The 14,712-nt window shown below is 36.4% G+C and overlaps 1 protein-coding gene across 1 annotated transcript; it reads left to right on the top strand.

Moving 5' to 3' along the window:
• The first annotated feature begins 6,086 nt into the window (after nucleotides 1–6,086).
• On the top strand, nucleotides 6,087–10,356 carry LOC133329777 (sulfotransferase 1B1-like). The gene is made up of 5 exons (XM_061538242.1): nucleotides 6,087–6,409; nucleotides 8,777–8,909; nucleotides 9,693–10,017; nucleotides 10,073–10,145; nucleotides 10,221–10,356. The coding sequence occupies exons 1-5, from the start codon at nucleotides 6,087–6,089 to the stop codon at nucleotides 10,354–10,356; spliced, it is 990 nt and encodes a 329-aa protein (XP_061394226.1).
• The last annotated feature ends 4,356 nt before the right edge of the window (nucleotides 10,357–14,712 follow it).

The following is a 14,712-nucleotide window of genomic DNA, read 5'->3' as shown; positions in this document are numbered from 1 at the left end:
AAATCTCTTCTCAAAAAAAACCGGCTTCTAACGTCAGAATAAGTTCTTTTGTTTATCCGGATGAGTAAGTTCTGAGGCGTGCTTAGATTGATAAGTTCTAAAAATTATTGTTGTTGTGGTTTTGGGTGCTATTGGCAGAATTGAGAATTTTCCCTTTTGTTGGGCAAGGGGATTTTTAGAGATTTTTGATAACTTAACTTATTCTGAACTAATTAATTATCACAAGAAATAATAAATTCTATACATGGAAGACCCTTTCTAAGGTCTTCTAAGAATCCTATCATAACTTAACTATCATAATATATTATGTCGGATTTTTAGGTAATTTGTGTTTTAGATTTGTATTAATTCAAATCGAATTTATTTACATTTTTGAATTTTATAATAGGGAAGTTTGACACTAAGCTGCAAATTTATAACAGGTGTATTATTTCAAGAATATTTTTGATGTTTTATAAATATTAAATATTTTGGAGAAGCTCTAATTGGGTGGGAAACCATCTTTATAAAGATCATATTCATCTTAAGTATAGCCCTCATAGGAAGGTTTCGCATCATAATAGGTATTTTTTATACACCGAAGTTTCTCCCATCTAAGTAATCGTATTTACCCACCAAAGTTCTCCTACACACAAAATACCCTCCAGTAGTCACATATACATTGAAGAACCAACAGATGTTTTCTCTGAATAGAAGACTTTTCTGAGGTATTCTATATATATAGAGGACTCATCAGATGTCTTCTATATATATAAGACTATCCAAAGGAATCTTATGTGTAAAAAACGTCCACTGAAACGCTTCAGAGGTTTTCTATATATAAGGGACTCTCCACAGGTCGTCCATACCTCCTATGTGGTCTTCTATACTCTCCAGAGGTCTCCTACACCTAAAATGCCCTCCAGAAGTCTTTTTCCAGAAATCTTCTCCCAGAGGTCTCTTATACCTCCAGTGGTCACATATACATTGAAGAACCAACAGATGTTTTCTCTGAATAGAAGACTCTTCTGAGGTATAAAGAGGGCTCTACAGATGTCTTCTATATATAGAAGACTCTTCTGAGGTATTCTATGTCTTTTATATATAGATCTTCAGATGTCTTTTATATATAGTAGACTCTTCTGAGGTATTCTATATATATAGAGGGCTCTTCAGATGTCTTCTATATATATAAGACTATCCAAAGGAATCTTATGTGTAAAAAACGTCCAGGAGTCTTTTATACACTGAAAACGCTTCAGAGGTTTTCTATGTATAAGGTACCCTCCAGAGGTCGTCCATACCTCCTATGTGGTCTTCTATACTCTCCAGAGGTCTCCTACACCTAAAATGCCCTCCAGAAGTCTTCTTCCAGAGGTCTCTTATGCTTCCAGTAGTCACATATACATTGAAGAACCAACAGATGTTTTCTCTGAATAGAAGACTCTTCTGAGGTATTCTATATATAGAGAGGGCTCTTCAGGTGTCTTCTATATACAGAAGACTCTTCTGAGGTATTCTATATATAGAGGTCTCTTCAGATGTCTTCTATATATAGAAGACTATCCAAAGGAATCTTATGTGTAAAAAACGTCCAGGGGTCTTTTATACACTGAAAACGCTTCAGAGGTTTTCTATGTATAAGGAACCCTCCAGAAGTCGTCCATACCTCCTCTGTGGTCTTCTCTATTCTCCAGAGGTCTCCTACACCAAAAATGTCCTCCAGAAGTCTTTTTCCAGAGGTATCTTATGCCTCCAGTAGTCACATATACATTGAAGAACCAACAGATGTTTCTCTAAATAGAAGACTCTTCTGAGGTATTCTATATATATAGAGGGCTCTTCAGATGTCTTCTATGTATAGAAGACTCTTCTGAGGTATTCTATATATATAGAGGACTCTTCAGATGTCTTTTATATATAGAAGACTCTTCTTAGGTATTCTATATATATAGAGGGCCCTTCAGATGTCTTCTATATATAGAAGACTATCCAAAGGAATCTTATGTGTAAAAAACGTCCAGGGGTCTTTTATACACTGAAAACGCTTCAGAGGTTTTCTATGTTCAAGTGACCCTCCAGAGGTCGTTCATACCTCCTATGTGGTCTTCTATACTCTCCAGAGGTCTCCTACACCTAAAATGCCCTCCAGAAGTCTTAAGGTGCTGCTGCATGAAATAATCTTCCTCTATACTTAGAAGACTTTTCAGAGGTCTTCTATATATAAAGAACTCTACAGAGGGTTTCCTTAACTTATCAGTGGTGTTCAATATCCTTCAGAGGTTTTCTATAAACTGAAGACCCCCAGATTTTCTTACAGAGGTCTCTTATGCATGAAATAACCTTCCTCTATACTTAGAACACTTTTTAGAGGTCTTCTATATATAAAGAACTCTACAGAGGGTTTCCTTAAGTTATATATTTATATATATATGGAAGTCTCTCAAGGTGTATATATATATATATATATATGTAAAACTATCCAGAGGTCTCTTATGCATAATAACCTATAATAACCTCTCCAGGGGTTATCTATACACTGAAGGTACTTCAGAGGTGTCATATACCTGGTAGATGTTCCAGAGGTCTTATATATATATATATATATATATATATATGTCTTCTATAGCCTCTAAGAGGCCTTCTATACCTTCCAGAGGTCTCCAAAAGATATATATATATATATATATATATATAAGACCTCTGGAGCATCTACTAAGCATAGGACACCTCTGAAGTACCTTCAGTGTATAGATAACCCCTGAAGATCATTCAAAGAAGTTCGCGAAGTGTTTTAAAAAATTCTCCTGAGGTCTTCTCAGCAGAAGTCTTCAATACATATAAACTAATGCAAAGGTCTTTTATGCATAAAATATCCTTCAGGGGTCTTCTATGCATAAAATACCCTTCAGGGGGTTTTTCTATACACTGTAATTGCACCCTCACCATTATTGGTATTTTAATGGTGCTAGGCTAATTTTTTCAATCGAACTGGCTATATTTGAGAATTCCAGGTACTTGGTAGGTAGAAAAAAAACTTCTGCTATCCAGAGGTCTCATATTCATAAAATACCCTACAGGGGTCTTCTATGCATAAAATACCCTACAGGAGTCTTCTATACACTAAATGTGATCCAAAGGTCTCCTTTACTTAGAAGACTTTCCTAAAAAGGTTCCGCACCATTATAGATATTTTAATGGTGTTAGGCTTTAGGTTAAAAGGTGAAAAATCTCTTTGCCAACATTTTTCGAATGTAGATCGCTCAATTTTGTGAATTTAAAAAAATGTAGAAAGCTTTTCCTAATCGAAGTGACTATATTTTGGAATTCCAGGTTGTTGGTGGGTAAATGTCCAATATAGGTTCTCGGTATGGTATAGCCTAACATATACATGCCCGCCTTATTATCGATAATTTGATTATATGGTGAAAAAAGGAATTCACCTTTCCTTTTCAGAACCATGTTTTTGCTTAGTCCAATAAATATAGAAATAAGTCCCATAGAAAAGCCTCAAGATATCTTAAATACACAAAGTACAGAAATTCTCTATGCATAGAAGACTTGCTAGAAGTTCCACCAAAGGTATTCTTTAGACAAAACCGCATTCAGAGGCCTTCTATTCATAGACTGCCCTCCGGAGGTCTGGAGACACTCCAGACGAAATCTATACAAGAATACATCACACATGAGATTAATTTTACACCCTATATAACAGTACCCTCCAATATTCGGTATTTTAGAGAGCTTTTTCAACCGAATTTTTATACCCTCCACCATAGTATGGAGGGTATATTAGTTTTGTTTTTCCGTTTGTAACGCGAAATAATCATTTCCGACCCTATAAAGTATATATATTCTTGATCAGCATAAAATTCTATGACGATTTAAACTTGTCCGTCTGTCCGTCTGTTGTAATCACTCTAGCGTCTAAACGAATTGAGATAGATCGCCAAAATTTTGCATAGAGTCGTCTTTTGTCTGCAGTTCGCAGATGGGATATATCGGACCACGTTTAGGCATAGCTCCCATATAAGGGTACCGCCCAATTTTCGGTATTTTGAAGTTCTTAAGTGCGTTTTTTAAACCGAATTCGCTGAAATTTGGTACTTTGAGTTCTTATTGGGTAGCAAGTCTCCCCACCAAAAATTATAAATATTGGTCCATATTTTCGGATAGCCCCCATATAAGGGTACCCCCCAATTTTCGGTATTTTGGGGATCTTGAGCGCGTTTGTCAACCGAATTCGCTGAAATTTGGTACATTGGATTCTTATTTAGTGCCAAATATCTACACAAAAAATTGTACACATCGGTCCACTTTTTCTGATAGCACCCATATAAGGGTACCCCCCAATTTTCGGTATTTTGAAGTTTTTGAGTGCGTTTTTCAACCGAATTCGCTGAAATTTGGTACTTTGAGTTCTTATTGGGTAGCAAATCTCCCCACCAAAAATTATAAACATAGGTCCGTTTTTTCTGATAGCCCCCATATAAGGGTACCCCCAATATTCGGTATTTCGGGGTTCTTGAGCGCGTTTTTCAAGCGAATTCGCTACAATTTGATATCTTATAGTCGTATATGGTAAAAAATCTCCCTACCAAAAATTATTAATATTCACCCCATTTTAGGGGTAGTCCCCATAAAACCCCCTTTTTTATATTAAAATAGTTAGCTAATTTGTTCCGTGTTGGGGTTATCCTAATATAGCTATATTCCACCATCGAATGGGGGATATTCTGTAGACGAAATTTTCAGTTCATACCCTGCATGGTATGGAATTCTAAAACGATTTAGCCATATGTTGTAATCATTTTTCTATCGGAGGATATCGACATAAAAACTGGAACGAGAGGTTTGAGAATGAGCTATATCGACCCGCATTTAGGCCCAGGTCTTTATAAAACACCCTAGATTTTTAATATTTAGCGTGATGCACGGTATTGGGATTCAAAACTAAATTATTAGCTTGAACTTGAGCTATATCGGGCCTTAATTAGGCATAACCTATTATATAATGGAAACACCAAGTATACGCTAATTCCTAGACAATGTTGTCAATATTGGTCCCGTTTTAGCATGCCTCATAGGATTTTATACGCATGCTTCACCCTACTATGTAAACATTTTGGGGTTCTGAGATTTTAGGGAAAACCCCATTGAAATTGCTGAAATTAATATTTGGTTTACAACAATCGATGGGTATGTTCCCTATATTTTCATTTCAAAAAAATTTCAGTATTTCTATGGTGGAGAGTATCCTAAGTTCGGCCCGGCCGAACTTAACGCTTTTTCACTTGTTTTTATTATCTTTGGATGTTAAAACTTACTATTTAAAATGATCAATATCGATCCTTATTTTGGTATAACCCCCATATAACAGAAAGGGCCTATTAATCAGTATTTTGGGAAGCTTGGTATCCCCCATATTCGGGTTCTTGGGGAGCTTGGACACGATTTTCAACCGTATTGTATTATACCAAGTGATAAATATTGACTCAAGTTTTGGGGTAACCCCCATACAACATAACCACCTATTATTCGGTATTTTGGGGAGCTTGAACACGTTTACAACCGAATTGGTTGTAATTTTGTATTTTGGGTTCTCATTGGGTGTCAAAGCTCACTGCCAAAATGATCGATATTGATAATTTGGTATAGGACGCATATAACGATATCCCCTAATATTCGGTTTTTTTGGAGAGCTAAGGCACGATTTTCAACCGTATTGTATAGCAAGCAATCCCACAAAAATGGTGGGGGGATACAAAAAAATTAGGTCCGACGGAACTTAAATGCATTTTTACTGCTCTACCCACCGGCCTCTTTAACCCGAGTTAGCCTATTTTAGCTTATCTTTATATGGAGTACTCGAAAAAAATGTACGATAACTAAGTGCAGGGTTTTGAAATCGTATTAAATATTTTTAATTTTTCTCTCCCTCTTTCATTTAATTTCTCTCTAAAATTGCTCCCCTCATTATCCCATTGATAAGACATATACGTACATATTGCACTTGCTCCCCACCATAACTAACGCCCGGCATAGTCAGGCGATATGATTGAGTACTTGTCAGTACAATTTTTTTTTCAATTTTAGTTGCCATCAAAATGTTCACAACACAGTCACGTAGTTCGGAATCGGCTGCAAAGCGTCAAAGTGGTCGTAATATCATAGAAGTTAGGGCACCCACGAAACATTTACCATTGCCTCAGGAAGAACGTCCCTATCGTTGGTGTACCCTACCCTTGGAAGATGAAGACTACCTTAATAAAATGTTACATTTTGAGGTGAAAGAGGATGATGTTTATGTGGTGACATTTCCGAAATGTGGTACAACATGGATACAGGAAGCCACTTGGGTATTGGTGCATGATTTAGATTATGCTGCAGCCAAAAAGGAGCAATTGATGCGTCGGAGTCCATATATGGAGTAGGTTTTTTTTTTAAATGGCTAATGAGAATTGGTGTTGAAAAAAATATATATTTTAAAAATGCACGCAAGTTGTTATTAAAAATATATAAAACATATTTTAAAAATATTTTTTAAAAAATGTACGGTGGTTGATATTAAAAAAGTTGGTATTAAAAAATATTTAAAACATATTTTAAAAATATTTTTTTAAAAAATTTACGGTGGTTTAAAAAATATATTTTTTTTAAAATCAACGCTTTGAGAAAAAATTAAAAACACAATCAACGCCTTATATTTTTTCTTGCTTCATTTTTATACCCTTCACCACACTGTGGTACAGGGTATTATGTCTTTGTGCATATGTTTGTAACAGGCAAAAGGAAACGAGATAGACACATGGTTCCTTTTGAGAATATGCATAGAATCACTTTCTGAGTCGATTTATGCATGTCCGTCCGTCCGTCCGTCCGTCCGTCTGTCCGTCTGTCCGTCTGTCCATGTTAAATTGTAAACAAAGTACAGGTCGCATTTATGATCCGAATTGGATGAAATTTGGCATAGGTCACTTATTCGGCCCAAGGACGAACCCTATTGAAATTGGGAAAAATCGGTTCAGATTTAGATATAGCTCCCATATATATATTTAACCGATTTAATGTAAACGGTCCCTATATATCTTTCGATTTGCACGAAATTTGGTACAGCCTAATCATTTGGGTCTAGAATGATGTCTGCCAAGTTTCGTGAAAATCGGTCCAGATTTAGATATAGCTCCCATATATAGTTTCGTCCGATTTCATGTAAATGGTGCCCCAAAGTCCCTATATATCTTTTGATTTGCACGAAATTTGGTATAACGTGCTGAATTAAGCCTAGAGTGATGTATGCCAAGTTTGGAGAAAATCGGTCCAGATTTAGATATAGCTCCCATATATAGTTTCGTCCGATTTCATGTAAATGGTGCCCCAAAGTCCCTATATATCTTTCGATTTGCACGAAATTTGGTACAGCCTAATCATTTAGGTCTAGAATGATGTCTGCCAAGTTTCGTGAAAATCGGTCCAGATTTAGATATAGCTCCCATATATAGTTTCGTCCGATTTCATGTAAATGGTGCCCCAAAGTCCCTATATATCTTTTGATTTGCACGAAATTTGGTATAACGTGCTGAATTAAGCCTTGAGTGATGCATGCCAAGTTTGGAGAAAATCGGTCCAGATTTAGATATAGCTCCCATATATAGTTTCGTCCGATTTCATGTAAATGGTGCCCCAAAGTCCCTATATATCTTTCGATTTGCACGAAATTTGGTACAGCCTAATCATTTAGGTCTAGAATGATGTCTGCCAAGTTTCGTGAAAATCGGTCCAGATTTAGATATAGCTCCCATATATAGTTTCGTCCGATTTCATGTAAATAGTGCCCAAAGTCCCTATATATCTTCTGATTTGCACGAAATTTGGCATAACGTACTGAATTAAGCCTAGAGGGATGTCTGCCAAGTTTGAAGAAAATCGGTCCAGATTTAGATATAGCTCCCATATATAGTTTCGTCCGATTTGATGTAAATGGTCCACCAAAGTCGCTAAATATCTTCCGATTTGCACGAATTTTGGCATAACGTACTGAATTGAGTCTAGAATGATGTCTGCCAAGTTTCGTGAAAATAGGTCCTGATTTAGATATAGCTCCCATATATAGTTTCGTCCGATTTCATGTAAATGGTGCACCAAAGTCCCTATATATCCTTCGATTTGCACGAAATTTGGCATAACGTACTTAATTGAGCCTAGAATGATGTCTGCCAAGTTTCGTGAAAATCGGTCCAGATTTAGATATAGCTCCCTTTTATTATAGATTGATTTTAAGTAATTGACGTACTAAGGAACCAATTGGAATAAAACGTTCTGAAAGTTGTATAACCTAACCTGTGACAAGTTTGTTTGAAATCGCTCAATATTTGGATAGAGCTTCCATATATATTTTCGCCCGATTTCTAGTAAATTGGGCATCAAACTCCTCATGTTAGTCAGATTGACATCAAATTTTGCACAACTTAAAAAATTGAGCATAGAATTACGTAGTTGCGTTTTCTAGAAGTGCAGACATAGCCCAACGGATGACCTATTTATATTTGTTTGAAGTCGATTGACATACTTTATGGATAGATCTAGGTAGATTCACATTTAGATAAATATCACATTTTTTTCATCCAATTTTATGTTATAGTCCTGCTTAATATACCCATAGTGGTGAAGGGTATCATATAGTCGGCCCCGTCCGACTTTACTACTTTCCTTACTGGTTTTATTTAATTTTTTTCCGAACCTCATATTTTATTTTGCTTTTTATTTGTTTATTTTTTAATTTTTATTTATTTTTTAGAATTAAAGGTTTCTATGGCGGTTTCCCCTTTGACACAATAGAGGCTGCAAAACACATACCCTCCCCCAGGGTCTTGAAATCACATTTGCCAGCCTGTCTAATACCCCATGAAATATGGTCGAAGAAGGCAAAGGTAAGTAACTGTGAACAAATCTGATTATTTCTAAAAAATCGTTAAGTGAACCCCTCGACTTGTTACAAAGTGTCGCGAGATCAATTTCAAATTTTTATTAATTCAATAACATCTCAATTTTTTTTCTGCTGATATTTTGCATGACTTGAATATTTTATTACTATTATTATTATTATTTATTTGTTTACATTTTATCAAGCCACTTAAAGTTAATAATACTATGGGAGATAAGTTGTTTTATATTTGTTATAAACAATACTCTCTTACTCTCAGCTCCTGAAAAATATACAAAAGCTTTCTTGTTTGGATCTACCGGCAACCAATCATTAAAGCTTTGTTGATAAGACAGAGTAGCAATTCTCACAGTGAGTGAGTAAGAGGGAAAATATTTTGGGTGACATTACGAGGTTTGTTCAAAAAATGTTCGCAATGCCAAAAAACTGGCGGAAAATGTTCCTGATATTCTCAAAATAGCGAAATTCGGGAGGTATCGTTATAGTGCGGCTACCACGGAGCAAGTCCCACTATTGGTAATTTATGATAGTCATTTTATCTGCCCAACGAGAACCTTTTAAAACATCTACGTCTGAAGGTGGTCCTTGAAAAAATAATGTTTAAAAATAGGCCACCTACCGGTGGACCATGAAAAAAAACATTTTATGCCTACACAGTCCTCGAAAAAAAAAATAAAAAATCTACGCCTTCTGGTAAAAAAATTTCCAAAACCTTCCTTCTTCTTTTGTTTAAACTACATTTTCTCCCATTTCCTTTTTTCATTTCCAGGTTGTCTATTGCGCCCGCAATCCCAAAGATATGGCCGTCTCCTTTTATCATTTCCACCGCGGTCTTGGCACCTGGGAGGGTACAATCGATGAATTTGTTGATGATCTGATCAATGGCGACATTATGTATTCACCGTATTGGTATCACGTCTGGGATTTCTGGCAAATGCGTAACGAAGAGAATGTCTTCTTTGCCACCTATGAAGATATGAAGAGAGATCTGCGAAAGGTGTTAATCGATTTAAATAAATTCCTGGGGAAACCGGATCTCAGCGAAGAACAACTGCAACAATTGCAGGAGCATTTATCATTTAAAAATATGAAGGGTAAATATGGGACATATTTTCAAATAATTTTTATAAAATCTAAATCTCATTACAGAAAATAGCTCAGCCAATCCCACCGAATTGATTGTCAATAGCCACGCCAGCAACAAGGTTAAGCCGGACTTTGAGTAAGTTTTTTCTTATAGTCATTATATATTGGGATTCTTCTTTAAATATTGAATTGTTGTTGTTGTGTTTTTCAGATTCATGCGTCGCGGCATTGTGGGTTCCTACAAGGACGAATTGTCTCCCGAAACCCAAGCCAAATTGGATGAATGGATTGCAGAACATTTGAAGGAATTTAATATTAGTCTGGAGGAGATATTTGGACAAATTTAAAGACAATTAAAAACTTAACTAAATTTGGAGGGGCACACCCCTCCACTTTGTCTACATGAACAACTTATTATAAAAAAAATAAAAATTGACACCTTGAGGAGGCCTCTAGAAAAATATTTTTAAACCAGTAAGAAAAGTAGTAAAGTCGGATGGGGCCGACAAATCATACCCTTCACCACTATGGGTATATTGTGTGATGCACCATTTACATTAAATCGGACGAAAAAATATATATGGGAGCTATATCTAAATCTGGACCGATTTTCACAAAACTTGGCAGATATCACTCTAGGCTCAATTCAGTACGTTATGCCAAATTTCGTGCAAGTTGAAAAATATATAGGGACTTTGGTGCACCATTTACATGAAATCAGAAGAAACTGCATATGGAAGCTATATCTAAATCTGGACCGATTTTCACGAAACTTAACACATATCATTCTACACCTAATTCATTACGATGTGCCAAATTTCGTGCAAATCGAGAGATATATAGGGACTTTGGTACGCCATTTACTTAAAATCGGACGAAAATATATATGGGAGCTATATCTAAATCTGGACCGATTTTCACGAAACTTAACACATATCATTTTAGACCTAATTCAGTACGCTATGCCAAATGTCGTGCAAATCGAAAGATATATAGGGGCTTTGGTACACCATTTACCTTAAATCGGACGAAAATATATATGGGACCGATTTTCAGGAAACTTAACACACATTATTACAGACGCAATTCAGTACGATATGCCAAATTTCGTGCAAATCCGAAGATATATAGGGTCTTTGGTGCACCAATTACCCTAAATCGGATGAAAATATATATGGGAGCTATATCTAAATCTGCACCGATTTTCACGAAACTTAACACACATCATTCTAGGATTAATTCAGTACGCTGTGCCAAATTTAGTACAAATCGAAAGATATTTAAGGACTTTAGTGCACCAAATACCTTAAATCGGACGAAAATATATATGGGAGCTATATCTAAATCTGGACCGATTTTCAAGAAACTTAACACACATCATTCTAGACCTTATTGATTATGCTGTGCCAAATTTCGTGCAAATCGAATGATATATAGGGACTTTGGTGCACCATTTACCTTAAATCGGACGAAAATATATATGGGAGCTATATCTAAATCTGAACCGATTTTTCCCAATTTCAATAGGGTTCGTCCTTGGCTCAAATAAGTGACTTATGCGAAATTGCATCCAATTCGGACCATAAATGCGTATAAAAATCCACGCCTATTGTAGGTCCTTAAAAATTTTTTAAAAGTCCACGCCTTTTGTGGGCCTTTATAAAATCCCCGCCTATATTGGTACTTGGAAAAATATATTTAAGAAAATCCACGCCTATATTGGTCTCCATACTACTTTTTTTTCCTAACTTGCTTCTTCATTATATCCAACCCTCTCGCCTCTGGTCCTTGGTCTCCATCAATTTAATACAATTTCCAAATTCTGACAAATCAATAGCTAACGACTCTGACTTAAATCTCTACAAAAATGAAACAATTTAGTTCCGCTTCAAATACGTTTTACGCTTGTTAGCCAAGAAAGGGAAGCAGAAGAAACAAAAAAAAAACTCATTTCCTTAAATAAACGTGCAGGGTGCAAAAAAGGAAGTGAAAACTGGAAGACGATACTCCACTCAAATCAAGCTTGTTGAGATTTTTTGAACTTTTAATTAACAATTTCTTTTTATCTTTTGAACATTATCAAAGCTGGAAGATTACAGTCGGATGGATAGGTGGATGGATGCAGGGCAAGAGAAGAACATCATCATCATCGACATCCTCGACACAGCATTGCCATTGGGCGCCAAGCATTTGCAACGTCATCATCATCACCATCAAACACACGTGATGCGATGATGATGGCAGGGCAGTGGTCCGACCCATACACACATGAGGGTGCAGTTCGCCATACCTTCCATGAGGTTTCTTTGTTAGTTAACTACACATTTGGATTTGTCGGTGGTATCGCTTCGACACGTATGAACGTCATAAATGAAAGACGAACCACTTCCTGTGAGCAATGAATCAACAAAACAGGGGAAGGAAAACTACGCTTTTTGTACCTTTAATTCGTTTCGTTCGATTTTTGTCTTGTGTTCTTATGACCCTCACACTTTCAAGATGTTGATGATGATGAAGGAGAAGAAGAAGAAAAAGAAATTGGCAAAATATTTGTAAGGCGTATTGATGATGAATATTGAAAAACACCACAAAGAACAAGAAAAACTGCATGTAATGAGCCGGGTGGAGGAGAGCCAACAAATGGACGAACCATACGGTGGCTGTTAACCATATGTGGTCGCATGAATCTCCCCTGTGGCCACCGTGGTAGTAAGCGAGCCAACCGGCCGACCGACCACCATTGAAGTACATACATACACACACATATGATTATGCGATAGCCATAAATTGTAAAGGGATTCAAGCGCCAGCTGAGGCAGCAAGTGCTCAGTCAATCTGATGGACCCAACTGTGCACTGACCGACTTCATTCATGTAAATCGAAAAACGGGGAGAAGTCATTGTCCCTTATGCAGTTGGGGGGACGGAGACAGCATGCCTTCAATACCCATGGTTAAAGCCATTGTAATCACCTTAAAAGTCATCAAACATCATCAATTTTATCGCCTAAGTAAACTTCTTAAAGTTTCTTCTTTTTCAAGAAAACTTAAAGCTGGCCAGGAATGGTCGTCAGCGAACCATCGATAAGGGTGTATTTACTTTAACTTGCCAGCCCAGCAAGCAAGGGGAAAACTACGAAGTAATTAAGGGTGCTTAAGCTTTATGTTTAACAATCATTTGACGGGGAGAGGAAAGCTGTTGTAAGGACTCGTTGTAGTTAAGATAGGCGGGGAGAGGGGGCGGTGGTGGATCCATGTAAGTATGTTTGGCATTGTCTACTACGAATATGTGTGATAAGCATAAATAATTCCACATTTATTTGTCATCATCATATGGACGATAAATTTTTATTATATCAAATTATAGATTGTATTGGAAGTGAAGGGAAAGAGAGAAGATATCTTGGAATTGGTAACCAGTAAGGAAAATAGTAAAGTCGGACTGGGTTGACTATATGATACCCTTCATCACTTTGAGTATATCGTACATATGTATCCGTACAATTGTATGCCAATTTTCCTTCGAAGGAACATATTCATGTCTTTCTGCAACATTTGATAAATTTAATTTCATTCGTGCAGATTGCATGCAATTTCAATCAGACACCCGATCGAAATACATATGGAAGCTACGGCTGCACCAATTTCAACAAAACCCAATAACGTCATTCAAACATTCGGAGTTCGGTGCACCATTTATGTAAAATCGGACGAAAATATATATCTGATTCGATTTGCACGAAACTTAGCACACATTATTCTAAGCTTAATTCAGTACGCTGTGCCAAATTTCGTGCAAATCTATAGAAATTTAGGGACTTTGGTGGACTATTTACCTTAAATCGGACTAAATCATATACGGGAGCTATATCTAAATTTGAACCGATTTTCAGGAAACTTCGCACACATTATTCTAGGCTTAATTCAGTACGCTGTGCCAAATTTCGTGGAAATCGAAAGATATTTAGGGACTTTGCTGCACCATTTACCTTAAATCGGACGAAAATATATATGGGAGCTATATCTAAATCTTACCCGATTTTCACGAAACTAAGCACACATCATTCTAGGCTTAATTCAGTACGCTGTGCCAAATTTTGTGCAAATCGAAAGTTACATAGGGACTTTGCGGCACCATTTACATAAAATCGGACGAAAATATATATGGGAGCTATATCTAAATCTGAACCGATTTTCAGGAAACTTAACACACATCATTCTAGGCTTAATTCAGTACGCTATGCCAAATTTCGAGCAAATCGAAAGATAAATAGCGACTTTGGTGCACCATTTACATAAAATCGGACGAAAATATATATGGGAGCTATATCTAAATCTGAACCGATTTTCTCGAAACTTAACACACGTCATTCATGACTCAATTCAGTACACTATACAAAATTTCGTGCAAATCGAAAGTAATATAGGGACTTCGCGGCATCATGTACCTAAAATCGGACGAAACAATATACAGCAGCTCTATCTAAATCTGAACCGATTTTCTCGAAACTTAACACACGTCATTCAAGACTCAATTCAGTACACTATACAAAATTTCGTGCTAATCGAAAGATAAATAGGGACTTTGCGGCACCCTTTACCTTAAATCGGACGAAAATATATTTGGGAACTATATCTAAATCTGAACCGATTTTCACGAAACTTATCACACATCATTTTGGACCTAATTCAGTACGCTGTACCA

The sequence above is a fragment of the Musca vetustissima genome, unplaced genomic scaffold (assembly GCF_032173495.1).
Source record: "Musca vetustissima isolate MV318-11 ecotype Yass unplaced genomic scaffold, APGP_CSIRO_Mvet_v1 utg12527, whole genome shotgun sequence".
Classification (NCBI taxonomy): Eukaryota; Metazoa; Arthropoda; class Insecta; order Diptera; family Muscidae; genus Musca; species Musca vetustissima.
Note: the sequence above shows the minus strand (reverse complement) of the source record. Positions and strands in the feature narration are given on the sequence as shown.